This window comes from Taurulus bubalis (assembly GCF_910589615.1).
Source record: "Taurulus bubalis genome assembly, chromosome: 5".
Classification (NCBI taxonomy): domain Eukaryota; kingdom Metazoa; phylum Chordata; class Actinopteri; order Perciformes; family Cottidae; genus Taurulus; species Taurulus bubalis.
In genome coordinates this window covers 414584-441416 of record NC_136593.1, presented here as the reverse complement: position 1 = coordinate 441416, position 26833 = coordinate 414584, and the positions used below count along the sequence as shown (strand labels likewise).

Sequence of the window (26833 nt, the reverse complement as noted above, 5' to 3'; positions counted from 1 at the left end):
AAACTAGTGACAGCTTAAACTAGTGATAGCTTAAACTAGCAACATCTTAAACTAGCGACAGCTTAAACTAGTGATAGCTTAAACTAGTGATAGCTTAAACTAGTGACAGCTTAAACTAGTGACAGCTTAAACTATTGACAGCTTAAACTAGCGATAGCTTAAACTAGTGACAGCTTAAACTAGCGACAGCTTAAACTAGCGACAGCTTAAACTAGCGACAGCTTAAAGCAGCAAATCCCATTGTGAAAAGCACGCGACATATCTCTCTCTCTCCTGTGTGCATCGGGGCGGAACGTGGGCGACAGCAGAGAAGTAGACGTGATCATGTAGAGACATAAATGACGAGCTGTCTGTAGATGCGATCAATAACATACGCCTTTAGTTTGTTTAATAACAGAACAAGGTGTAGACCTGTTCTATAGGAACGCCCCGCCCCCCTATTATAACTGAACTGGAACCACAGCTGCAGAACGCTGTTTGGGTTCACAGGTGTTGTTGATCTCCTTCATTCTCATGAATCATGAAGTTAGTTCTGATGATGCTCACATGCGGGACATAACTCAGAGCTCCTGGGCTTTAACGTCCACAAGAGAATCGCTTGAACTGAAACAACTTGAACATTTAGAAGAAGAAGAAGATGAAACGGTCTCATCACCTTCATCTCCGGGGTTTGAAGGCGCTGATGATCCTTCAACACATTCAGTTCCCTGAACCTTTAGTCTAATCTCTTTTATTTGTGCTTCATGTGAAGTCATGAGTTCCTTTAGCTGACGCTTCTTCCAAAGGGACATGCTTCTATACACGTAGTCATAGCAACGGGAGCAGTTCTGGGTTAAGAGTCTCAAGGACACTACGACGTGGACTAGCGGAGCCGGGGCTTGAACCACCGATCGAAAGACGGGCATGCTAACCACTGATCCACAGTCACCCTGCATATACATATACAGACACACACACCTACACACACACACTCTCACAGACAGACAGACAGACACACACACTCTCTCAGACAGACACACACACACACTCTCTCTCAGACAGACACACACACACTCTCTCTCAGACAGACACACACACCTACACACACTCTCTCAGACAGACACACACACCTACACACACACACTCTCTCAGACAGACAGACACACACACACACACACACTCTCAGACAGACAGACACACACACACTCTCAGACAGACGCACACACACACTCTCTCAGACAGACAGACACACACACTCACAGACAGACAGACAGACAGACACACACACACACACACACACTCTCTCTCTCTCAGACAGACACACACACTCTCACAGACAGACAGACAGACAGACAGACACACACACACACTCTCTCTCAGACAGACACACACACACACTCTCTCTCAGACAGACACACACACTCTCTCAGACAGACACACACACTCTCTCAGACAGACACACACACTCTTTCAGACAGACACACACACACTCTCTCAGACAGACACACACTCTCTCTCAGACAGACACACTCTCTCTCAGACAGACACACACTCTCTCAGACAGACACACACTCTCTCTCAGACAGACACACACTCTCTCTCAGACAGACACACACTCTCTCAGACAGACACACACACTCTCTCAGACAGACACACACTCTCTCTCAGACAGACACACACTCTCTCTCAGACAGACACACACTCTCTCTCAGACAGACACACACACTCTCTCAGACAGACACACACACTCTCTCAGACAGACACACACACACTCTCTCAGACAGACAGACACACACTCTCTCTCAGACAGACACACACACACACTCTCTCAGACAGACACACACTCTCTCTCAGACAGACACACACACACACTCTCTCTCAGACAGACACACACACACTCTCTCTCAGACAGACACACACTCTCTCAGACAGACAGACACACACTCTCAGACAGACACACACACACTCTCTCTCAGACAGACACACACACACTCTCTCTCAGACAGACACACTCTCTCTCAGACAGACAGACACACACTCTCTCAGACAGACAGACACACACTCTCTCAGACAGACAGACACACACTCTCTCAGACAGACACACACTCTCTCAGACAGACAGACACACACTCTCTCAGACAGACAGACACACACTCTCTCAGACAGACACACACTCTCTCAGACAGACAGACACACACTCTCTCAGACAGACAGACACACACTCTCTCAGACAGACAGACACACACTCTCTCAGACAGACAGACACACACTCTCTCAGACAGACAGACACACACTCTCTCAGACAGACACACACTCTCTCAGACAGACACACTCTCTCTCAGACAGACACACTCTCTCTCAGACAGACACACACTCTCTCTCAGACAGACACACACTCTCTCTCAGACAGACACACACTCTCTCTCAGACAGACACACACACTCTCTCTCAGACAGACACACACACTCTCTCTCAGACACACACACACTCTCTCAGACAGACACACACACACTCTCTCTCAGACAGACACACACACTCTCTCTCAGACAGACACACACACTCTCTCTCAGACAGACACACACACTCTCCGTGTGAAGAAGAAGCTTTGTGTCTCGTCTCCAGTTTGTTTCTGCTGAAGCTGGAGAGGTGAAGTGAGTTTAAACTCAGCTTAGTCCAGTGGTTCTCAAACTGTGGGGCGCGACCCTCAAGTGGGGCGCGGAGGTATTACAGGTGGGGCGCAGGGGGGGCGATGCAGATTATTTGTTGTAGTGTGTGTGTGTGTGTGTGTTTGTAGTAGTGTGTGTGTTTATTGTAGTGTGTGTGTGTGTGTTTGTAGTTGTGTGTGTGTGTTTGTAGTGGTGTGTTTGTAGTTGTGTGTTTGTAGTAGTGTGTGTTTAGTTTAGTTTATTTACTGGATCCCCATTAGCTGACGCCTTAGCGGCCGCTAATCTTCCTGGGGTCCACAGAACGGACAAAATACATACAAAAACATGCGCCTTTAATTGTTTTTTGAATGACAGATTATTACCAGTGTGAGTTATATGAGGAGGTAGTGAATTCCAAGCATTAATTGCACGAAAAATAACTGTTTGTTTGAGGAGGTTTGTTCTTGGGGTTGGAGGTATTAAGTGACCTGAGCAGCTGTGTTTGTAGTTGTGTGTGTTTGTAGTAGTGTGTGTGTTTGTTGCACATCTAAACTGGTTGAATGCTCCCTCAGCAATATGAATTATGTCCTTTTGTGTTTACAGATGAAGTGAAGGAATAGAAGATGAAAATACACAAGAAGGACAAGCAGCAGGTTTGTACGACGCACACAGAAACACATACACATGCACACACACACACACGGACACACACGGACACATCAGAGAAGTAGGTCGTTTATAAAAACCTCCACTCAGCAGGGTTGGTACTAAATAAAACAGGATTTTAAGTTTGACATTTGAAACATTCTCCGCCTCTTTAATTAATACGGAGGCAGATGACATCACTTCCTGTTGTGAGTGTGTTGTTTACTGCTGAACGGAGGCAGATGACATCACTTCCTGTTGTGAGTGTGTTGTGTTTACTGCTGAACGGAGGCTCCTGGAATAGACACTGAGAAGAGAATAGAGACTACGTCCAGACTCCTGGTGTCCTCCTTCCTGTTGGTGCTGTTCAGAGATGAGGACAGGAGGCGAGGACGTCCAGAGAGAGACAGGAACGCTTCAGAGGTGGAGACACAGACAGACAGGCAGGCAGACAGACAGACAGGCAGACAGACAGGCAGACAGACGACAGACAGACGCATGTGTACGCCCGCAGCTTTTGCGCGGAGAGCCAGTTTCCATGGTAACTGCCCCGATACCCCCCTCAGAGGACGATGAGCGGCTGCATGTATACACACACACACACACACACACACACACACACACACACACACACACACACACACACACACACACACACACACACCCTTGTGTGTGTGTGTAGAAGTACATGAGTGTGTGTGTGTGTGTGTGTAGAAGTACACGAGTGTGTGTAGAAGTACACTGGATGCTAACGATGAACCTCTGTGTTCCAGATGTTCACTGGTGTCCTGAAGCACACGCCCCCTTCGGCCTCCACTTCCTCCTCTGCAGCCTCCTCCTCCTCCTCCTCGGACCAAAAGAGTAACGCACAAACCGTTCCCACAATCCTTCGGGGTCACCTGGTCGTGGGCTCCAGGGACCGGCTCCGCCTCCTCAGCCCCGTCGGCAGCACGGCCGCGTCCAATCACGCAAAGCACTCCGGAGGAGCGCCGCGACCTCCTTCCTCCCTCAGCGAGGAGGACGATGGAGGAGGGGGAGGAGGAGGAGGCCGGGTGAAGAAGAAACGGAAGAAAAAGGACAAGAGAGAACGGGAAAGAGGGGGAGGGGAGGCGGAGGAAAGGGAAAGCAGCAAACCAAAGAAACGAAAGGAGGAGAAGGAGGCGGTGACGGTCACACTGAGGAGGAGCAAGGAGCCCAAGGAGCGTAGGAGCAAAGGGAAGGAGGCCAGGAAGGAGCTGAAGAATGTGGCAGGAGGGAAACCGCCAGGGGCCACGGCGGCCCCCAGTCCGGCTCCTGTCAAGGTCCCCGGCAAAAGGGGAAGGAAACCCAAGGTCAAAGTCCTTCCTCCTGTTCCCACCAACCAAGGTACTACAGATCAATGGAATAGGCCTTCTGATTCCAATCAATGTCTCCTTCTTCATGTCCTCTGTGAAGCTCCAGCTCACTAACATTCACTGAGGATTTCCTGTTTTTCTGGGCTTGTTTACTTCCCGTTTCACATCATTATTCTTTTAATAAAGCTGAAAAATAGCTTTCTTGTGAGAATCAGAGATGATATCCATGTTGTCTTGTGAGTAATTAAATCATTACGTCCACTCAAAGCTTTATGAAGTGCTGATGATTATAAGATGATCAATAATGCAGAAGTCAAGGTCGTTTTTCAGGGTTGCAATGTGATTGATGTTTTTCCAAATTTCCTTGTGAAATGGGAGCCATTTGTTTACTGCAGCTCTCTGAGGTCACTTCTTACATTATATGATGGATTCCCGTCATTCATCCATTCATTGTGTGCGGTTCCTCTTCTGGGAATAAAACGCTGGTTTCTCTGTGAAGCGTGAGTTTAAAACAAGTCATGTCCATGTCCTCTGAAGTGTCTCCTCTGTCCTCCACAGCACCTCCTGCTGTCCCAGGTGTCCTCACCAAGGGACAGACCCACAGCGCCCAGAGCCACGGCAAGAACCACAGACAGGCCAACAGCAAGACCCCGGTCCCCTTAGCACCGAGACAGAGGGGCCGCAAACCCAGGTGAGATGTCCTGAGACCTGGGGGCGAAGGTACCGTGTGGTTATCTGGGAGATGGTACCGTGTAGTTATCTGGGGAGATGGTACCGTGTAGTTATCTGGGGAGATGGTACCGTGTGGTTATCTGGGCGATGGTACCTTGTAGTTATCTGGGCGATGGTACCTTGTAGTTATCTGGGCGATGGTACCTTGTAGTTATCTGGGCGATGGTACCGTGTAGTTATCTGGGCGTTGGTACCGTGTGGTTATCTGGGCGATGGTACCGTGTGGTTATCTGGGAGATGGTACCGTGTAGTTATCTGGGGAGATGGTACCGTGTAGTTATCTGGGGAGATGGTACCGTGTGGTTATCTGGGCGATGGTACCTTGTAGTTATCTGGGCGATGGTACCTTGTAGTTATCTGGGCGATGGTACCTTGTAGTTATCTGGGCGATGGTACCGTGTAGTTATCTGGGCGTTGGTACCGTGTGGTTATCTGGGCGATGGTACCGTGTGGTTATCTGTGGAGATGGTACCGTGTGGTTATCTGTGGAGATGGTACCGTGTGGTTATCTGGGCGATGGTACCTTGTAGTTATCTGGGCGATGGTACCTTGTAGTTATCTGGGCGATGGTACCGTGTGGTTATCGGGACGATGGTACCGTGTAGTTATCTGGGGAGATGGTACCGTGTGGTTATCTGTGGCGATGGTACCTTGTAGTTATCTGGGCGATGGTACCGTGTGGTTATCTGTGGCGATGGTACCGTGTGGTTATCTGGGCGATGGTACCGTGTGGTTATCTGGGCGATGGTACCGTGTGGTTATCTGGGCGATGGTACCTTGTAGTTATCTGTGGCGATGGTACCTTGTAGTTATCTGGGCGATGGTACCTTGTAGTTATCTGTGGCGATGGTACCTTGTAGTTATCTGGGCGATGGTACCGTGTGGTTATCTGTGGCGATGGTACCTTGTAGTTATCTGTGGCGATGGTACCTTGTAGTTATCTGGGCGATGGTACCTTGTAGTTATCTGGGCGATGGTACCTTGTAGTTATCTGTGGCGATGGTACCTTGTAGTTATCTGGGCGATGGTACCTTGTAGTTATCTGGGCGATGGTACCGTGTGGTTATCTGTGGCGATGGTACCCTGTGGTTATCTGGGCGATGGTACCCTGTGGTTATCTGGGCGATGGTACCCTGTGGTTATCTGGGCGATGGTACCTTGTAGTTATCTGGGCGATGGTACCGTGTGGTTATCTGGGCTATGGTACCCTGTGGTTATCTGGGCGATGGTACCGTGTGGTTATCTGGGCGATGGTACCTTGTAGTTATCTGGGCGATGGTACCTTGTAGTTATCTGGGCGATGGTACCTTGTAGTTATCTGGGCGATGGTACCCTGTGGTTATCTGGGCGATGGTACCGTGTAGTTATCTGGGCGATGGTACCGTGTGGTTATCTGGGCGATGGTACCTTGTAGTTATCTGGGCGATGGTACCCTGTGGTTATCTGGGCGATGGTAACTTGTAGTTATCTGGGCGATGGTACCTTGTAGTTATTTGGGCGATGGTACCTTGTAGTTATCTGGGCGATGGTACCTTGTAGTTATCTGGGCGATGGTACCGTGTAGTTATCTGTGCGATGGTACCTTGTAGTTATCTGGGCGATGGTACCTTGTAGTTATCTGGGCGATGGTACCGTGTGGTTATCGGGACGATGGTACCGTGTAGTTATCTGGGGAGATGGTACCGTGTGGTTATCTGTGGCGATGGTACCTTGTAGTTATCTGGGCGATGGTACCGTGTGGTTATCTGTGGCGATGGTACCGTGTGGTTATCTGGGCGATGGTACCGTGTGGTTATCTGGGCGATGGTACCGTGTGGTTATCTGGGCGATGGTACCTTGTAGTTATCTGGGCGATGGTACCTTGTAGTTATCTGGGCGATGGTACCTTGTAGTTATCTGTGGCGATGGTACCTTGTAGTTATCTGTGGCGATGGTACCTTGTAGTTATCTGGGCGATGGTACCTTGTAGTTATCTGGGCGATGGTACCCTGTGGTTATCTGGGCGATGGTACCGTGTGGTTATCTGGGCGATGGTACCGTGTGGTTATCTGGGCGATGGTACCCTGTGGTTATCTGGGCGATGGTACCTTGTAGTTATCTGGGCGATGGTACCGTGTGGTTATCTGGGCTATGGTACCCTGTGGTTATCTGGGCGATGGTACCGTGTGGTTATCTGGGCGATGGTACCCTGTGGTTATCTGGGCGATGGTACCTTGTAGTTATCTGGGCGATGGTACCTTGTAGTTATCTGGGCGATGGTACCTTGTAGTTATCTGGGCGATGGTACCTTGTAGTTATTTGGGCGATGGTACCTTGTAGTTATCTGGGCGATGGTACCGTGTGGTTATCGGGACGATGGTACCGTGTGGTTATCGGGACGATGGTACCGTGTGGTTATCGGGACGATGGTACCGTGTGGTTATCTGGGCGATGGTACCGTGTGGTTATCTGGGCGATGGTACCGTGTGGTTATCTGGGCGATGGTACCGTGTGGTTATCGGGACGATGGTACCGTGTGGTTATCGGGACGATGGTACCGTGTGGTTATCTGTGGCGATGGTACCGTGTGGTTATCTGTGGCGATGGTACCGTGTGGTTATCTGTGGCGATGGTACCGTGTGGTTATCTGTGGCGATGGTACCGTGTGGTTATCTGTGGCGATGGTACCGTGTGGTTATCTGTGGCGATGGTACCGTGTGGTTATCTGTGGCGATGGTACCGTGTGGTTATCTGTGGCGATGGTACCGTGTGGTTATCTGTGGCGATGGTACCGTGTGGTTATCTGTGGCGATGGTACCGTGTAGTTATCTGTGGCGATGGTACCTTGTAGTTATCTGGGCGATGGTACCGTGTGGTTATCTGTGGCGATGGTACCGTGTGGTTATCTGGGCGATGGTACCGTGTAGTTATCTGGGCGATGGTACCGTGTGGTTATCTGGGCGATGGTACCTTGTAGTTATCTGTGGCGATGGTACCGCGTAGTTATCTGGGCGATGGTACCGTGTGGTTATCTGGGCGATGGTACCTTGTAGTTATCTGTGGCGATGGTACCGCGTAGTTATCTGGGCGATGGTACCGTGTGGTTATCTGGGCGATGGTACCTTGTAGTTATCTGTGGCGATGGTACCGCGTAGTTATCTGGGCGATGGTACCGTGTAGTTATCTGGGCGATGGTACCGTGTGGTTATCTGGGCGATGGTACCTTGTAGTTTTCTGTGGCGATGGTACCGCGTAGTTATCTGGGCGATGGTACCGTGTGGTTATCTGGGCGATGGTACCTTGTAGTTATCTGGGCGATGGTACCTTGTAGTTATCGGGACGATGGTACCGTGTGGTTATCGGGACGATGGTACCGTGTGGTTATCTGTGGCGATGGTACCGTGTGGTTATCTGTGGCGATGGTACCGTGTGGTTATCTGTGGCGATGGTACCGTGTGGTTATCTGTGGCGATGGTACCGTGTGGTTATCTGTGGCGATGGTACCGTGTGGTTATCTGTGGCGATGGTACCGTGTGGTTATCTGTGGCGATGGTACCTTGTAGTTATCTGGGCGATGGTACCGTGTGGTTATCTGTGGAGATGGTACCGTGTGGTTATCTGTGGAGATGGTACCGTGTGGTTATCTGGGCGATGGTACCGTGTGGTTATCTGTGGCGATGGTACCTTGTAGTTATCTGGGCGATGGTACCGTGTGGTTATCTGTGGCGATGGTACCGTGTGGTTATCTGGGCGATGGTACCGTGTAGTTATCTGGGCGATGGTACCGTGTGGTTATCTGGGCGATGGTACCTTGTAGTTATCTGTGGCGATGGTACCGCGTAGTTATCTGGGCGATGGTACCGTGTGGTTATCTGGGCGATGGTACCTTGTAGTTATCTGGGCGATGGTACCGTGTGGTTATCTGGGCGATGGTACCTTGTAGTTATCTGGGCGATGGTACCGTGTGGTTATCTGGGCGATGGTACCTTGTAGTTATCTGTGGCGATGGTACCGCGTAGTTATCTGGGCGATGGCACCGTGTTGGTTATCTGTGGAGATGGTACCGTGTTGGTTATCGGGACGATGGTACCGTGTGGTTATCTGTGGCGATGGTACCGTGTGGTTATCTGTGGCGATGGTACCGTGTGGTTATCGGGGCGATGGTACCGTGTTGGTTATCTGTGGAGATGGTACCGTGTTGGTTATCGGGGCGATGGTACCGTGTGGGTTATCGGGGCGATGGTACCGTGTTGGTTATCGGGGCGATGGTACCGTGTTGGTTATCGGGGCGATGGTACCGTGTGGGTTATCGGGGCGATGGTACCGTGTGGGTTATCGGGGCGATGGTACCGTGTGGATATCGGGGCGATGGAACCTTGAGACGTGAGCGCAGTGAGGAGACGATGTTCTCTCGATCCTCAGGACCTTTGTTCTCCTCTCAGAGATCCGGGTGCAGCGCCGCTGGAGAAAAAGAAGAAAGGGAAGAGGAGAAACCTGGAGCCGGCGGTCCAGGGGGGCGGGGATAGCGATGACACTACCTCAAGGTCAAAGGTCAACACGGGAGGGGAGGACAGCCAGGACCCCCTGGACACCACGGTGAGCCGACACAGCCCCTGAATGTGTATATTTATTTATATACATTATAAAGTAGTTTAAGGACACTTTTCCTTGATAACTGAATCATCATCTCCTCTCCAACAGGAAGCAGAAGATGATGTGACGAAAATATTTATATTTAATGTAATTAATAATACACGTTTTAATAATCATCACAGCAAATTATACGGTTCAGTTCACTTAGATGTAATATTTATTTATTCACCTTCTGTCTTTGTAGTGATCTTCTTCCTTCCTTCCTCTTCTCCTTGTGTCCTTCTCTCGGGTCCTCTGTCCTTTTCTTCCACCTCGTTAACTCTTCCTATCTCCTCTCCTCTCACACTTCATCTATTTGTCCTCCTCGTCTCCTCTTCCTCATCCCTCTTCGTCTCCTCTTCCCTTCTCCTCCTCTTCCTCCTCCTCGTCCTCCTCCTAGAAGCGGCGTTCCGGCCGCCAGGTGAAGAGGAGGAAGTACAACGAGGACCTGGACTTCAAGGTGGTGGACGACGACGGGGAGACGATCGGCGTCCTGGGATCCGGTCGCATCTCGGCGCTGAACGCCACAGCGCTGGCCTGGCAGACCGAGGTGAGGAAGACTCTGCTGGCCTCTTTCTCGCTCACTCCTCTTCATCTCATGGCGCCACAGCTGAGTTTCAGAAGAGGTCATTCGTGTCTGCGTTTCTCATTCCCTGTGAGGGAGCTTCTTCATTCAGACTTCATGACGGGTTCACAGGAACTAAGCCTTCGTCTCCACGGCCGGCGAGAACTCTTCCTCCTCGTCTTCGGCTCAGTCACCTGACTCTGTGATGACGTAATCAGAGGGAACGAGGCTCATTTACATCCAGATTTAGCAGCAACTGTCTCCATGTTTCACCGTTGAGATGCTTTCAGAAGCAGCAACATGCTTCTGTGATGATGATGATGATGATGATGATGATGATGATGCTGACAGACTGTGAACTGACCTTCATCCCTTCTGTCTTCGTCAGGAACCACCTGAGGATGAAGCCAACATCATCGAGAAGATTCTGTCTGCCAGACCAGTGAAGAAAGAGGTGACACAGAGACACACACACACACACACACACACACACACACACACACACACACACACACACACACACACACTGTTCTACTCTCCTGCTGCTCCTCACATGTTCATCTGTACTTTCCTCCTCTTCCTCCTAGCCTTCATCATCAGAGGACCAAGCGGAGGAGAAGGAGGAGTTTTTTGTCAAGTACAGGAACTTGTGAGTTTCTGTTTGTTATCAGTTCACTTCCCGTGTTGAAGGTGAGTCTCTTTAGAGCCTCTGGTGTCCATAGCATGTGCACCGGCCAGTGTAGTCCAGTGTAGTCCAGTGTAGTCCCTGTGTAGTCCCTGTGTAGTCCAGTGTAGTCCAGTGTAGTCCCAGTGTAGTCCAATGTAGTACCAGTGTAGTACCAGTGTAGTCCAGTGTAGTCCCAGTGTAGTACCAGTGTAGTACCAGTGTAGTCCAGTGTAGTCCAGTGTATCCCAGTGTAGTCCAGTGTAGTCCAGTGTATCCCAATGTAGTACCAGTGTAGTACCAGTGTAGTACCAGTGTAGTACCAGTGTAGTCCAGTGTAGTCCACTGTAGTCCACTGTAGTCCACTGTAGTCCACTGTAGTCCACTGTAGTCCAGTGTATCCCAGTGTAGTCCAATGTATTCCAGTGTAGTACCCGTGTAGTACGCAGTGTAGTACCAGTGTAGTACCAGTGTAGTACCAGTGTAGTACCAGTGTAGTACCAGTGTAGTACCCGTGTAGTACCCGTGTAGTACCCGTGTAGTCCAGTGTAGTACCAGTGTAGTACCAGTGTAGTCCGGCTGTGGAAAAGCGACCCAGAACGGTCCTGACCCCGGTCCTGCAGCGCCACCAGCAGGTTGCCTGTGTGGTTTCATGGGGCCGTGTCTTTGGACCCTCTGTGGTCACGGCGAGGGAGGAGCTTCCTGTTCTGAGGACGTGGTCTTCTGTACAGACTGAAGTCCTCTGAGGCTCCACAGATTAAAGTACCACGTGGATCCTCTATCGGCGTTATTCTGCTGTCACACCAAATGCGTTGCGAATATTACTCGAGCCTGAAAGGGGGCGTGGCTTATCTCCGTAAGAACTGTTACCGTTTCCTTCATCCACCATGGAAGAAATAACCACTAGTTCTGCTTTATACTTGTTGTGTAAACTCCACATACGTGGGAACATCAAACTCCATGGTGTCTGGGTTCATAATATTATTAGTCCCACAACAGCGTCTGAATGAAGCCGCTAGCAGCGCTACTTCAGGACCAGCAGCAGTTTGATTCAGCAACGGCAGGGCGGTGATGAGGGGCCGAGCTTCTCAACGCTGATTGGCTTAAGCAACTCGGGGTCACGCAAATTTTTCACCAGAGTTGGAAAAATTCAACTTTAATGAGTGGAAAATTCGCATTTTCGTAACCATTCACGTCTGTGCATTGACTTTACATGTAATCTGGTCGCGCGTCAAATTCAAAACGTGTCTGGTGTGAACGCAGCTTCAGAGGCTTCCGTCTGTCTGGAGCTGTGGGCCGGTCCCGCTGGACTGCAGCACGAGGTGATGGTTTGAGGTCAGAGGTCACTGTGACCTCACTCAGCTGACGCACGACAGAGGTGTTTCTCTCTTCTTCCTCTCTCTGAGGCTCCTCTTCCTCCGTTCCTCCACACATCAGCCATCATTATTATTATGAATTATTAATAAAAGAGACTGAATGGATGTTTACTTAGAAGCGTAGAGTAATAATGCATTATGGCATGAGCAGTGAAGAGACTGCACTCTGAACGCTGCCGTGACCTTTCTGTTTGTCCAGTTATAGATTCACTGATGACATCATGCGTGTCAAACTGTAGCCATGGCAACAGCAGTTGAAGACGGTCGCTGTGGAGGCCGTCTGAAGGGTCTTCTGATCCACTTTAACGTTACGTTCTCGTCATGAGCTCCTGGTCTGGTTCTGCAGAACCTGGTCTGAACAGCTTGTTAGTGAAGATGAGTTCTGTGTTTGGTGGCGACACGATGGGACTCGCATCCTTCACTCCGCAATTCTTCTCTCTGCATGCACACAGGAGCTTTGTGTGGATATAAACTAAACCAACGCTTGTGCCTTGTTTTAGTTCCTACCTTCACTGCAAGTGGGCCACTCTGGAGGAGCTGGAGAAAGACCCCAGAATCCACCAGAAGATGAAACGCTTCAGGACCAAACAGGCCCAGATGAGACACCTGTTCAGTGAGGTAACCTGCTGTTGTTCTTCTTCAGGTCTCGTTCAGGTCTGTCCTGCCAACGCCATCACAACCAGTGATCCAGTCAGGGTTTGACTTCAGTAGATGGAGCAAAGTAATGACCTTCTGTGGACGCATGTTAGACACCTCAAAGAGAGGATTTGAACAGTGGTTCAATAGCAATATGGAGAAACTAAACACTACTTTAAAATACAAACAAAGCGTTTAAGACTGACATTAATGGTTTATTTTTTTATAGAATGTAAAATAAGCCCAAACTGGTGGGTTTGGGCTTATTTTACATTCTATAAAAATGTTCCCTCACCTGATCGATAATGAAGACTCATTAATGTCTTGTTGTCTCTGTCCCGTCTTCCAGCCCGATGAGGAGGACTTGTTCAACCCGGACTACTTGGAGGTGGACAGAGTGCTGGAGGTGGCTGTCACCACAGACACTGAGACTGGAGAGGTAGGGAGCACATGAACACAGCAGCGATAACGCCAGCTAACTCCATGTAGCACCACGTAACACCACGTAACACCACGTAACACCAGCTAACTCCATGTAACACCAGCTAACACCACGTAACACCACGTAACACCACGTAACACCAGCTAACTCCATGTAGCACCAGCTAACACCACGTAACACCACGTAACACCAGCTAACTCCATGTAACACCAGCTAACTCCATGTAACACCACGTAACACCAGCTAACACCACGTAACACCAGCTAACACCACGTAACACCAGCTAACACCACGTAGCACCAGCTAACACCACGTAACACCAGCTAACACCAGCTAACTCCATGTAACACCACGTAACACCAGCTAACACCAGCTAACACCAGCTAACTCCATGTAACACCACGTATCACCAGCTAGCACCACGTAGCACCAGCTAACACCAGCTAACTCCATGTAACACCAGCTAACACCACGTATCACCAGTTAACTCCATGTAACACCACGTAACACCACGTAACACCACGTAACACCACGTAACACCAGTTACCTCCACGTAACACCAGCTAACACCACGTAACACCAGTTAACTCCATGTAACACCATGTAACACCACGTAACACCAGTTACCTCCATGTAACACCAGCTAACACCACGTAACACCAGTTAACTCCATGTAACACCATGTAACACCACGTAACACCAGCTAACACCACGTAACACCAGTTACCTCCACGTAACACCAGCTAACACCACGTAACACCAGTTAACTCCATGTAACACCACGTAACACCAGCTAACACCACGTAACACCAGTTACCTCCACGTAACACCAGCTAACACCACGTAACACCAGCTAACTCCATGTAGCACCACGTAGCACCAGCTAACACCAGCTAACTCCATGTAACACCACGTAACACCACGTAACACCAGCTAGCACCACGTAACACCACGTAACACCAGCTAACACCAGCTAACTCCATGTAACACCACGTATCACCAGCTAACACCACGTAGCACCAGCTAACACCAGCTAACTCCATGTAACACCACGTATCACCAGCTAACACCACGTAGCACCAGCTAACTCCAGCTAACTCCATGTAACACCACGTAACACCAGCTAACACCACGTAACACCAGTTACCTCCATGTAACACCAGCTAACACCACGTAACACCAGCTAACACCACGTAACACCAGCTAACACCACGTAACACCAGCTAACACCACGTAACACCAGTTAACTCCATGTAGCACCACGTAACACCAGCTAACACCACGTAACACCAGCTAACACCACGTAACACCAGTTACCTCCATGTAACACCAGCTAACACCATGTAACACCAGCTAACACCACGTAACTCCGTTGTCGTGTGTCTTGTTGCAGGAGGTCACCCACTACCTCATTAAGTGGTGCAGTCTCTCATATGAGGAGGCGACCTGGGAGCTGCAGGAGGACCTGGACCCAGAGAAGATCAAAGAGTTTGAGGGGATCCAGAAACTGCCAGCAGACCTCCGACACATGGTGAGTGGAAACGTGAGGAGAAGAGAAGAGAAACACTGCCGTTTACAAAGAATGAGAACCTGAATACATTCCTCATTCACTCCGTGAGCTGATGTTTGTTTGTTTTGTCCTTGTCTGCAGAGACTGACAGTCTGAAGCTGCAGCACCGTAGATTACAGAAATATGCTGTTTGATGACGTGTCTTTTTTATTCTATTACGGTCTCACAAAGTTGTGGCTGGCTGTGTTGCAGAGAACCAGCGGACCTGATGGAACTGCTGAGATAAACACATCTGTTCCATCATATCTGATAAAATGTTGTGTTCATGTTGCAGGAGCGTCCTCCTCCAGAGAAATGGCAGAAGCTGGACCACTCCAAAGATTACAGGAACGGAAACCAGCTCAGAGAATACCAGTTAGAGGGAATGAACTGGTTACTGTTCAACTGGTACAACAGGTGAGTAACACACGCACGCACGCACGCACGCACGCGCGCGCACACACACACACACACACACACACATACACACACACACACACACACACACACACACACACACACACACACACACATAGGGGGATTTGATCAGACTCAGTGTGTGAATATCGTGTCTCCATGGGTGTGATGTACTTTAAGGTTTAAGCAGGGCTGGGCGGTATAACCGGTATACCGGTTTTAAAATCCCATACGGTATGAATTTTTCATATACCGTCATACTGGTGCATAGACGTAACAACGCAACAACATTTATTTTTCACCGCTGAGGATCACTTGTAAGCAATGCTGCTGTAATCCTGTAATTTCCCCACTGCGGGACTAATAAAGGATTTCCCCACTAATCATTATTTTCTTGAGGATCAATACAAAGATCAACATGTCATGAGAAGACGGCTTCATGGCGTCCTCTCTTACTGTCCCTCTTCTAGAAAAAACTGCATACTGGCAGACGAGATGGGTCTGGGAAAGACCATCCAGTCCATCACCTTTCTATACGAGATCTTCAGCATGGGGATCCGCGGGCCCTTCCTCATCATCGCCCCGCTGTCCACCATCACCAACTGGGAGAGGGAGTTCCGCACGTGGACCAACCTGAACGTCATCGTGTACCACGGCTCTCAGATCAGTCGGCAGATGATCCTGCAGTACGAGATGTATTACAGAGACTCGCAGGTAAGGTTCTCCACTACGAGGTTCTAGTGAATGTGTGGGTAACGTTCTCCACTACGAGGTTCTAGTGAATGTGTGGGTAACGTTCTAGTGAATGTGTGGGTAATGTTCTCCACTACGAGGTTCTAGTGAATGTGTGGGTAACGTTCTAGTGAATGTGTGGGTAATGTTCTCCACTACGAGGTTCTAGTGAATGTGTGGGTAACATTCTCCACTACGAGGTTCTAGTGAATGTGTGGGTAACGTTCTCCACTACGAGGTTCTAGTGAATGTGTGGGTAATGTTCTAGTGAATGTGTGGGTAACATTCTCCACTACGAGGTTCTAGTGAATGTGTGGGTAACGTTCTCCACTATGAGGTTCTAGTGAATGTGTGGGTAACATTCTCCACTACGAGGTTCTAGTGAATGTGTGGGTAACGTTCTCCACTATGAGGTTCTAGTGAATGTGTGGGTAATGTTCTCTACTACGAGGTTCTAGTGAATGTGTGGGTAAGGTTCTAGTGAATGTGTGGGTAAGGTTCTAGTGAATGTGTGGGTAAGGTTCTCCACTACGAGGTTCTAGTGAATGTGTGGGTAAGGTTCTAGTGAATGTGTGGGTTAGGTTCTAGTGAATGTGTGGGTAAGGTTCTCCACTACGAGGTTCTAGTGAATGTGTGGGTAAGGTTCTAGTGAATGTGTGGGTAAGGTTCTAGTGAATGTGTGGGTAAGGTTCTCCACTACGAGGTTCTAGTGAATGTGTGGGTATGGTTCTAGTGAATGTGTGGGTAAGGTTCTAGTGAATGTGTGGGTAAGGTTCTAGTGAATGTGTGGGTAAGGTTCTAGTGAATGTGTGGGTAAGGTTCTCCACTACGAGGTTCACCAGGCTGAGATGGTTCGCATGTGTTGAGTCTGTGTTGCTTTCTGGTTTCTGAGGTTTCCTCTGAGATCCTGACTCTAAAGAGCAGAACCTGAGCTGTGACCCTGATGTTGGTTATGTAGATAATTGATTGATGATGATGTCATCATTATTGGTTCTCAGGGAAACACCATCCCCGGTGTGCTGAAGTTCCACGGGCTGATCACCACCTTCGAGATGATCATGGCCGACTGCCCCGAGCTGAGGAAGCTCCACTGGCGCTGCGTGGTGATTGACGAAGCTCACCGCCTGAAGAACAGGAACTGCAAACTGCTAGAGGGACTGAAACTCATGAACCTGGTCAGTCTGGGTGTTCAGGACCTTCAGAATCACGTTTCTATGTTCTAGTCAGTCTGTTTGCACCTGTCCTTCGGCCAGCAGAGAGGTTATGGTTCATTCAGACTCCCTCTTCCATTCCTTCAAAGATGCTATAAGCTGAATGTGTTTATCTCTATGTTCTGAACTCTGTGCTCCAACAGGAACACAAGGTTCTGCTGACAGGAACCCCTCTGCAGAACTCAGTGGAGGAGTTGTTCAGCCTGTTGAACTTCCTGGAGCCGCTGCAGTTTCCCTCAGAAAGCACTTTCCTGGAGGAGTTCGGAGACCTGAAGACAGACGAGCAGGTGTGTTTTCATGGTGTTTGTAGGCCAGCTTTCAGCAGCTCTGAGACTCTGGGTCCAGGAGACAATCTGTCCCATTTCTGTCCTCTACTCCAGGTGAAGAAGCTCCAGGCCATCCTGAAGCCTATGATGCTGAGGAGGCTGAAGGACGACGTAGAGAAGAACCTGGCGCCCAAAGAGGAGACCATCATCGAGGTGAGGACACCACCAAGTGGAGGTTTTACCTCCACTAGTGATCCATGTGGGCTCAGTGGGGTTCCACTAGTGATCCATGTGGCTCAGTGGGGTTCCACTAGTGATCCATGTGGGTTCAGTGGGGTTCCACTAGTGAAAGTCTTCTTCCTGCAGGTGGAGCTGACCAACATCCAGAAGAAGTACTACCGGGCCATCTTGGAGAAGAACTTCTCCTTCCTGTCCAGAGGAGCCCACCAGCACAACATGCCCAACCTCATAAACACCATGATGGAGCTGCGCAAGTGCTGCAACCACCCGTACCTCATCACAGGTGAGGACACGCGCACACACACACACACACACACACACACACACACACACACACACACACACACACACACACACACACACACACACACACACACACACACACAGAATGGTTGAATACACGATTTGCACCTTCATTACGTTTGAGTTTGACGTATTACAAATACGTTGATTATACACGTTGATTATACACATTTTTGTTTTATTGTTTTTACGTTTTTCAAATGGGCGGAAAGAGCTATGGACACAACATCCGCTTTTCAAAATACTGACGGATATGAATGTGTTCAGAACATTTCTGACCACATCCAAACATCTTAACTGTACCAGTGCGTTTGTGTTTGACATATTACAACATTTCTGTATGACCAGTATAGTAATACGTCAAACACAAACGTAAAAACAATAAAACAAAAATATGTGTATAATCAACGTATATGTGTATAATCAACGTATTTGTAATACGTCAAACTCAAACGTAATGAAGGTGCAAATACGTTTCCAGTCAACGTAATTGAAAATGCGTATTAGTTCTGGAGGAACCTAAGTTTTAGGAGACAGGGTTGCACAGACACACACACCTTCTCAGGAGCAGATCATTATCTTGTATTCAACCAACAGGAAGTCAGAACAAAGAGACACAACAGGAAGCTAATAGTGACGCTAAATGATTCTTCTATTACTTAATTGTCTTTGTTTTCTCACAAAATAATAAAAAAAAACGATAAGGGTTCTGGTATCGATACCACACATTCTCCTCCTGAGGAAGTGAAACAGCTGACAGCCCCGTCTCCTCCCCTCTCCTCCCGTCTCCTCCCGTCTCCTCCCCTCTCCTCCTGTCTCCTCCTGTCTTCTCCCATCTCCTCCCCTCTCCTCCTGTCTCCTCCCCTCTCCTCTCAGGAGCGGAGGAGAAGATCCTGGATGGCTTCAGGAGGTACCACAGTCCGGAGGCGCTGGACTTCCAGCTACAGGCGATGATCCAGGCGGCTGGGAAGCTGGTCCTGATCGACAAGCTGCTGCCCAAGCTGCTGTCTGGGGGCCACAAGGTGCTGGTGTTCTCCCAGATGGTGCGCTGCCTGGACATCATGGAGGACTACCTGATCCAGAGGCGGTGAGCAAGGGGTGCAGGGAGGGCCTGGGGCTCTGTGGAGGTCCTGGGGGCTCTGTGAAGGCCGGGGGCTCCGTAGAGGGCCCGGGGGCTCCGTAGAGTGCCTGGCCTGTGGGCTCCATGGAGGTCCTGGCCTGGGGGCTCTTTGGAGGTCCTGGTGGCTGTGTGGAGGGTCTGGGGCTCCGTTGAGGTCCTGGGGGCTCCGTGGAGGGCCTGGGGCTCTGTGGAGGTCCTGGGGCTGTGTGGTGGTCCTGGCCTGGGGGCTCCTTTGAGGGTCTGGTGCTGACTCTCAGTACCCTCTGCTCTGCAGGTACACGTACGAGCGCATCGACGGCCGCGTCAGAGGGAACATGCGGCAGGCCGCCATCGACCGCTTCTGCAAGCCGGACTCGGACCGCTTCGTGTTCCTGCTGTGCACGCGGGCCGGAGGGCTGGGCATCAACCTCACGGCCGCAGACACCTGCATCATCTTCGATTCGGACTGGAACCCCCAGAACGACCTGCAGGTCAGGCATATATTACTATTTTATATATATATATATATATATATATATAAATGTAACGGGACCGGCCCTAACCAGGTCAGAACTTAGAGGGAGCGTCTACTCCTGACGCCAGCTGTGTAAGGAGGGCCCGTTTTAGAACCCTGAGGTTTCCCTCTCAGTTTGCTTTCGATTACAATTTATCAAGACAATGACGGATGTTAAAAGCCCCATTCGTTCGTTTTTTCCCCGTGACCTACCTATTACATTGAGCCACAGTGATCCACGGAACTGTTTCCTCTAACAGAAAAGGAAGATGAATCGTTTTACACATTGCAACCCAAACGATTACTTACATTTGTCTGGATCTGGAAACGAGGCAGGATCGTGCTGGATTGTGTTCCCTGGTCAATGGCCTCGGCCCGGTGTTACCTTCTTCGTCTCGAAAAACCTGGAAGTTATCTTATTCCATTAAATGGGAGTCCCCATTGAGTAGAGTTCTACACTCTTATTTGAGAGTATACATTTTATTTCAACAAGCGTTATGGTACACACAGTACCATAACTGATTCTTTTTCTTTACTTGTAGGAAATCCCCTCAGTAGCTAAGAGTCAGTTCACCAGTATCATATGTTTAAAAAGCTACAAGATCAAAAGTCACATTGTAATTCATCAACCATTTCTTTTTTGTCTTGGTGGGAATCCCCTCAGCACTTAGAAGCAGTTACCAGTAATTACAAATATGGGAAAATCTCGGTTTGATTTCTCAAACCGAGTGGTTCCATCTTAGGGACAGAGCCCAAGAGGAACGGAAGAGTGCCCAGTTTATCACAGTATATATAGGCAAGTGTGTTGGAAGATCCCCATCGAGATAGTGGGAGTGACTGAGTAGCAGGTGCGTGTGATTACAACATGCTTTTGACCTCGGTCACACGTTCAAAAGTGTTTGTAGTTACTGTTTCAGAGCAACTTCAAGACAAGTGTCAGACAGATTTATGTATCCTTGAAACATTTAGTGGGACGAACTGGCGCCTTTGTACACAGATTTGACAGGTGGGACCTGCCGATGCTGCCTGGGGGTCATGGGGTCATGTTTAACTGAACAGGTGTCAGACAGATTACGTGCATTACATTATTAATTATTCCATCCATCCATCCATCCATTATCAGCCGCTTATCCGGGGTCGGGTCGCGGTGGCAGCAGGTTCAGCAGGCCGACCCAGGCTTCCCTCTCACCCGCAACACTTTCCAGCTCATTCTGGGGGATCCCGAGGCGTTCCAAGGCCAGCCGGGAGATATAATCCCTCCAGCGTGTCCTCGGTCTTCCCCGGGGTCTCCTACCAGTTGGGCGTGCCTGGAAAACCTCTAATGGGAGGCGTCCAGGAGGCATCCTGACTAGATGCCCGAACCACCTCAGCTGACTCCTTTCGACACGAAGGAGCAGCGACTCGACTCCAAGCTCCCTCCTGATGTCCGAGCTCCTTACCCTATTTCTAAGGGTGAGCCCGGCCACCCTGCGGAGGAAGCTCATTTCGGCCGCTTGTATCCGAGATCTCGTTCTTTCGGTCACGACCCAGAGTTTGTGACCATAGGTGAGGGTTGGAACATAGACCGACCAGTAAATGAGAGCTTCGCCTTCCGGCTCAGCTCCCTCTTCACCAGGACGGACCGGTACAGCGCCTGTTTTACAGCTGCAGCCGCACCGATCCGTCTGTCGATCTCCCGCTCCACCTTACCCTCACTCGTGAACAAGACCCCGAGATACTTGAACTCCTTCGCTTGGGGTAGGCAGTTTGTCCCCACCTGGAGGGAGCAATCCACCGGTTTCCGGCAGAGCACCATGGCCTCAGATTTGGAGGCGCTAACTCTCATCCCTGCCGCTTCACACTCGGCTGCAAAACGCCCCAGTGAATGCTGGAGGTCACAGTCCGAGGAGGCAAACAGGACCACATCATCCGCGAACAGCAGAGAGGCGATCCCGAGACTCCCGAACCGGATCCTCTCCGCCCCCTGGCTGCGCCTAGATATCCTGTCCATGAAGGTCACGAACAGGACCGGTGATAAAGGGCAGCCCTGGCGGAGGCCAATACCCACCGGGAACGTGTCTGACTTACTACCGAGGATACGGACACAGCTCCTACTGCAAGCGTACAGAGACCGGATAGCCCGTGCCAACGGGTCCGGCACCTCATACTCCCGCAGCACCCCCCACAAAAACCCCCGAGGGACCCGGTCCTTCTCCAAGTCCACAAAGCACATGTAGACTGGTTGGGAAAACTCCCAGGACCCCTCCAGTAGTCTTGCAAGGGTAAAGAGCTGGTCCACTGTTCCACGACCGGGACGGAATCCGCACTGTTCGTCTTGAATCCGAGGTTCGACAAGCGGTCGGAGCCTCCTTTCCAGCACCCTGGCATAAGCTTTTCCCGGGAGGCTGAGCAGTGTGATGCCACGATAGTTTGAGCACACTCTCCGGTCCCCCTTCTTGAAGATGGGAACCACCACCCCGGTCTGCCAGTCCATGGGCACTGTTCCCGACCCCCACGCGACACTGAAAAGGCGTGTCAACCAAGACAGCCCAACAATGTCCAGCGCTTTCAGCATCTCAGGGCGGATCTCGTCCACCCCTGGCGCCTTGCCACCAAGGAGCTTTTTGACTACCTTAGCGACCTCTGCCAGGGATATGGGAGAAACCACCCCAAAGTCTTCCGGCGCTGCCCCCTCTCCGGGGGACATGTTGGCCGGGTTTAGGAGTTCCTCAAAGTGCTCTTTCCACCGCCCGACGATGTCCCCAGTCCGGGTCAGCAGTTCCCCCCCCTGCTGATAACAGCCTGGGGAAGCCCCTGCTTTCCCTTCCTGAGCCGTCGGATGGTTTGCCAGAACTTCCTTGAGGCCAACCGAAAGTCCTTCTCCATGGCCTCCCCGAACTCCTCCCATGCCCGAGTTTTAGCATCCGCGACCATCGCAGCTGCAGCCCTTCTGGCCTGCCGGTACCCGTCAGCTGCTTCAGGAGACCCCTGGACCAGCCAGGCCCGAAAGGCCTCCTTCTTCAGTTTGACGGCTTCCCTCACCCCCGGTGTCCACCATCGGGTTCTCGGGTTGCCGCCACGACAGGCACCGATGACCTTCTGGCCACAGCTCCGAGCAGCCGCGTCCACAATAGAGGCTTTGAACATGGTCCACTCGTATTCCATGTCCCCAGCCTCCCTCGGGATTTGTGAGAAGTTCTTCCGGAGGTGGGAGTTGAAGACCTCCCGGACAGGGTCCTCCGCCAGACGTTCCCAGTTCACCCTCACTACACGTTTGGGCTTGCCAGGTCTTTCTAGCCGACTCCCCCGCCATCTGATCCAACTCACCACCAGGTGGTGATCAGTTGACAGCTCTGCTCCTCTCTTCACCCGAGTGTCCAAGACATACGGCCGCAGATCAGATGATACGACTACAAAGTCGATCATTGATCTCCGGCCTAAGGTGTTCTGGTACCAGGTACACTTATGAGCCACCTTATGCTCGAACATGGTGTTCGTTCTGGACAAACTGTGGCTAGCACAGAAGTCCAACAACAAAACACCGTTCGGGTTCAGATCAGGCAGGCCGTTCCTCCCAATCACGCCCCGCCAGGTTTCTCTGTCATTGCCCACATGAGCGTTGAAGTCTCCCAGGAGAACTATGGAGTCGGCAGGCGGCGCCCTTTCCAGGACCCCTCCCACCGACTCCAAGAAGGCCGGATACTCTGAACTGCTGTTCGGTGCATAAGCACAAACAACAGTCAGAGCTTTACTCCCTGCAACCCGTAGGCGCAGGGAGGCGACCCTCTCGTTCTCCGGGGAAAACTCCAACATAGCGGCGCTCAGCCGGGGGCTCGTGAGTATCCCCACTCCCGCCCGGCGCCTCTCACCCTGGGCAACTCCAGAAAAGGACAAAGTCCAACCCTTCTCCAGGAGCTTGGTTCCAGAGCCCATGCTGTGCGTGGAGGTGAGCCCAACTAAATCTAGCTGGTACCGCTCCACCTCCTGCACCAGCTCCGGCTCTTTCCCCGCTAGCGAGGTGACGTTCCACGTCCCTAGAGCTAGTCTATGCTGCCGGCAAACGGCTCGCCCAGGTCTCCTGCCTGGCCCGCCGCCCGGTCTGCATAGCACCCGACCCCGATAATTCTCCCCGCGGGTGGTGGGTCCACGGGGTGACTGCTGCTCCATGTTGTTTCTTCGGGCTGAGCCCGACCGGGCCCCATGGGCGAAAGCCCGGCCACCAGACGCTCGCCGACGAGCTCCCCTCCTGGGTCTGGCTCCGGGAGGGTGCCCCGGTTTCCCTTGTCCGGGCGAGGTAACTATAGACCGTGGGCTGCTATTCATCAGGGTTTTTTGAACCGCTCTTAGTCTGGGCTCTCCCCCGAGACCTGTTTGCCTTGGGAGACCCTACCAGGGGCTGACGCCCCGGACAACATAGCTCCCAGGATCACTGAGCCACTCAAACTCCTCCACCACGTTAAGGTGGCGATTCATTGGAGGAGATTATTAAATTATTATTGAATTATGAATTATTATTATGTATATATGACATATTCATTATTATGATATATATATATATATATATATGACATATTCATTATTATGATATGTCATATATATATATATATATATATATATATATGACATTCGTTATTATATCTATATATGACATATTCATTATTATGATATATATATATATATTAATTATTATGATGTATATTAATTATTATGATATCTATATATATATATGACATTCATTATTATTATATATTAATTATTGTGATATCTATATCTCATCTCTCCAGGCTCAGGCGCGCTGCCACCGCATCGGCCAGAGCAAAGCGGTGAAGGTCTACCGGCTGATCACCAGGAACTCCTACGAAAGGGAGATGTTCGACAAAGCCAGTCTGAAGCTGGGCCTGGACAAGGCCGTCCTGCAGGACATCAACCGCAAGGGGGGCCTCAACGGGGTGAGAGACCGGTCCTCAGAGACCCGGTCCTCATAGACTGGGTACTCATAGACCTGGTCCTCAGGGACCTGGTCCTCAGGGGCCTGTTCCTCATAGACCGGGTCCTCATAGACGGGGTCCTCATAGACGGATCCTCAGAGACCTGTTCCTCATGGACCGGGTCCTCAGGGACCGGGTCCTCATACCCTGTCTCCCCTCACATCAACACCCTGCCTCTCCTCACCCTCACACCTGTCTCTTCTCACATCAACACCCTGTCTCTCCTCACCTCAACACCCTGTCTCTCCTCACCTCAACACCCTGTCTCTCCTCACCTCAACACCCTGTCTCTCCTCACCCTAACACCTGTCCCTCCTCACCCTCACACCTGTCTCCCCTCACAACCTGTCTGTGTGCAGGTGCAGCAGCTGTCCAAGCTGGAGGTGGAGGACCTGTTGAAGAAAGGAGCATACGGAGCGCTGATGGACGATGAAGACGAGGGCTCCAAGTTCTGTGAGGAAGACATCGATCAGATTCTTCAGAGACGAACTCAGACCATCACCATCCAGACCGAAGGGAAGGGGTCCACGTTCGCCAAGGTACTGGTCCTGCTACTGATACTACAGTACTACAACACTATACTACTATACTACACTCCTGCTACAGCACTGCAACACTATACTACTACTATACTACAGTACTACAACACTATTCTACTATACTACACTACTCTGTCCTCTCTCCTCTGTCCTCAGGCCAGTTTCATCTCATCTGGAAACAGAACGGACATTTCTCTGGACGACCCCAACTTCTGGCAGAAATGGGCCAAGATCGCTGAGGTGGAGATCGACTCCAAATCTGAGAAGGTACAGATACAACATATATATATATATATATATATATAACGTGAACATTGTTCTTCCTCCAGAGTGGGGCGTGAACAGTGTTGGGGTAGTTACTCAGAAAAAGTAACTAGTTACTTCTGAAAATTGTAACTAGATTACTTTACTAGTTACTGCATTTGAAAAGTAACTTCACTACTAGTTACTTTACTTTCCATTTTTTTAAGCAAATGTCCAAATTAACCGCAAAGATACCTGGACAAACATCATGGCCCTTTCATCACTTTATTTTCAATGTTCAATAAAGGGCATCTCTTAGCCTTTCCACATAGTGTATTGTAAACATGTAAAACAAAATGGCATATAAAACTCAGCCATTAACTTGAAGGAACATTAACCCTGTTCACACTGTCTGACCAAAGAAATATGCCTCACTTTAAAATGCACAAACAACAGGATCCAAGAGGCTGTGTATGGTGGGGACATTCAGGTCAAACAGCACAACACATTGAAAACAGGCTTTTGGAAACATGAGACCCCACTAAACCAAACGGGGGCCGACTCCTAAGAACAAAACCAGCTTGTTATAGGAATCATTGTAGTGGTTTAAGAATAATAGAAAAATGAATGGCACTTTTTCCCATAAAATAGAAACAGAAATGCACTTAACCCAAAAAATAGAAACTGAAAATGCAATTAAATAAACAGAAAATCCACTTCATCATTGCCTAAATAAACAGAAAGTGCACTATATCCTATGAAGTTTATCATTTTTCTCTATTCTTCAAAATAGCGATTGTATCGCATGAGTAAAAGTCTCTTGAATCTTTTATCCGACAGCCTGTTCCTCCTTGGGGTCAGAACAATACTGCCCAGGCTGAAAGCCTTTCTAGTGTTGTAACTTGTTTTATTACATGATTTACTCTTATTGTGAAGAGCATGTAAACAGGAAGTGCTTTTACTTTGAAGGCATAAAGTACAGTGATACGTGCTTGTTGACGCTAACTAATGTTGATGTTACTGTGGAAAATATATACATGTCTGGTGCAAGAGCGCGTTCTCAATGCTTTAACAGTTGTAATACTGCAGTTCACCAGTAGAGGGAGTCCGTTCATACAGACGTG

General features: G+C 49.9%; 1 protein-coding gene across 1 annotated transcript in view; it reads left to right on the top strand.

The window, feature by feature from the left end:
* Positions 1 to 3247: 3247 nt before the first annotated feature.
* chd6 (chromodomain helicase DNA binding protein 6) overlaps positions 3248 to 26833 on the top strand; it is a gene marked incomplete at both ends in the record, with an annotated part of 51588 nt that continues 28002 nt past the window's right edge. The window contains 21 exons of the mRNA XM_079218147.1: positions 3248 to 3277; positions 4043 to 4634; positions 5162 to 5294; positions 9757 to 9910; positions 10347 to 10496; positions 10900 to 10965; positions 11099 to 11160; positions 13052 to 13169; positions 13537 to 13626; positions 15023 to 15160; positions 15474 to 15595; positions 16066 to 16309; positions 17326 to 17502; positions 17682 to 17825; positions 17919 to 18017; positions 18171 to 18327; positions 19224 to 19434; positions 19742 to 19937; positions 24724 to 24888; positions 25287 to 25466; positions 25623 to 25733. Of these exons, the coding sequence (XP_079074273.1) occupies positions 3248 to 3277; positions 4043 to 4634; positions 5162 to 5294; positions 9757 to 9910; positions 10347 to 10496; positions 10900 to 10965; positions 11099 to 11160; positions 13052 to 13169; positions 13537 to 13626; positions 15023 to 15160; positions 15474 to 15595; positions 16066 to 16309; positions 17326 to 17502; positions 17682 to 17825; positions 17919 to 18017; positions 18171 to 18327; positions 19224 to 19434; positions 19742 to 19937; positions 24724 to 24888; positions 25287 to 25466; positions 25623 to 25733 (3339 nt within the window). The remainder of the gene's footprint in view (positions 3278 to 4042; positions 4635 to 5161; positions 5295 to 9756; positions 9911 to 10346; positions 10497 to 10899; positions 10966 to 11098; positions 11161 to 13051; positions 13170 to 13536; positions 13627 to 15022; positions 15161 to 15473; positions 15596 to 16065; positions 16310 to 17325; positions 17503 to 17681; positions 17826 to 17918; positions 18018 to 18170; positions 18328 to 19223; positions 19435 to 19741; positions 19938 to 24723; positions 24889 to 25286; positions 25467 to 25622; positions 25734 to 26833) is intronic.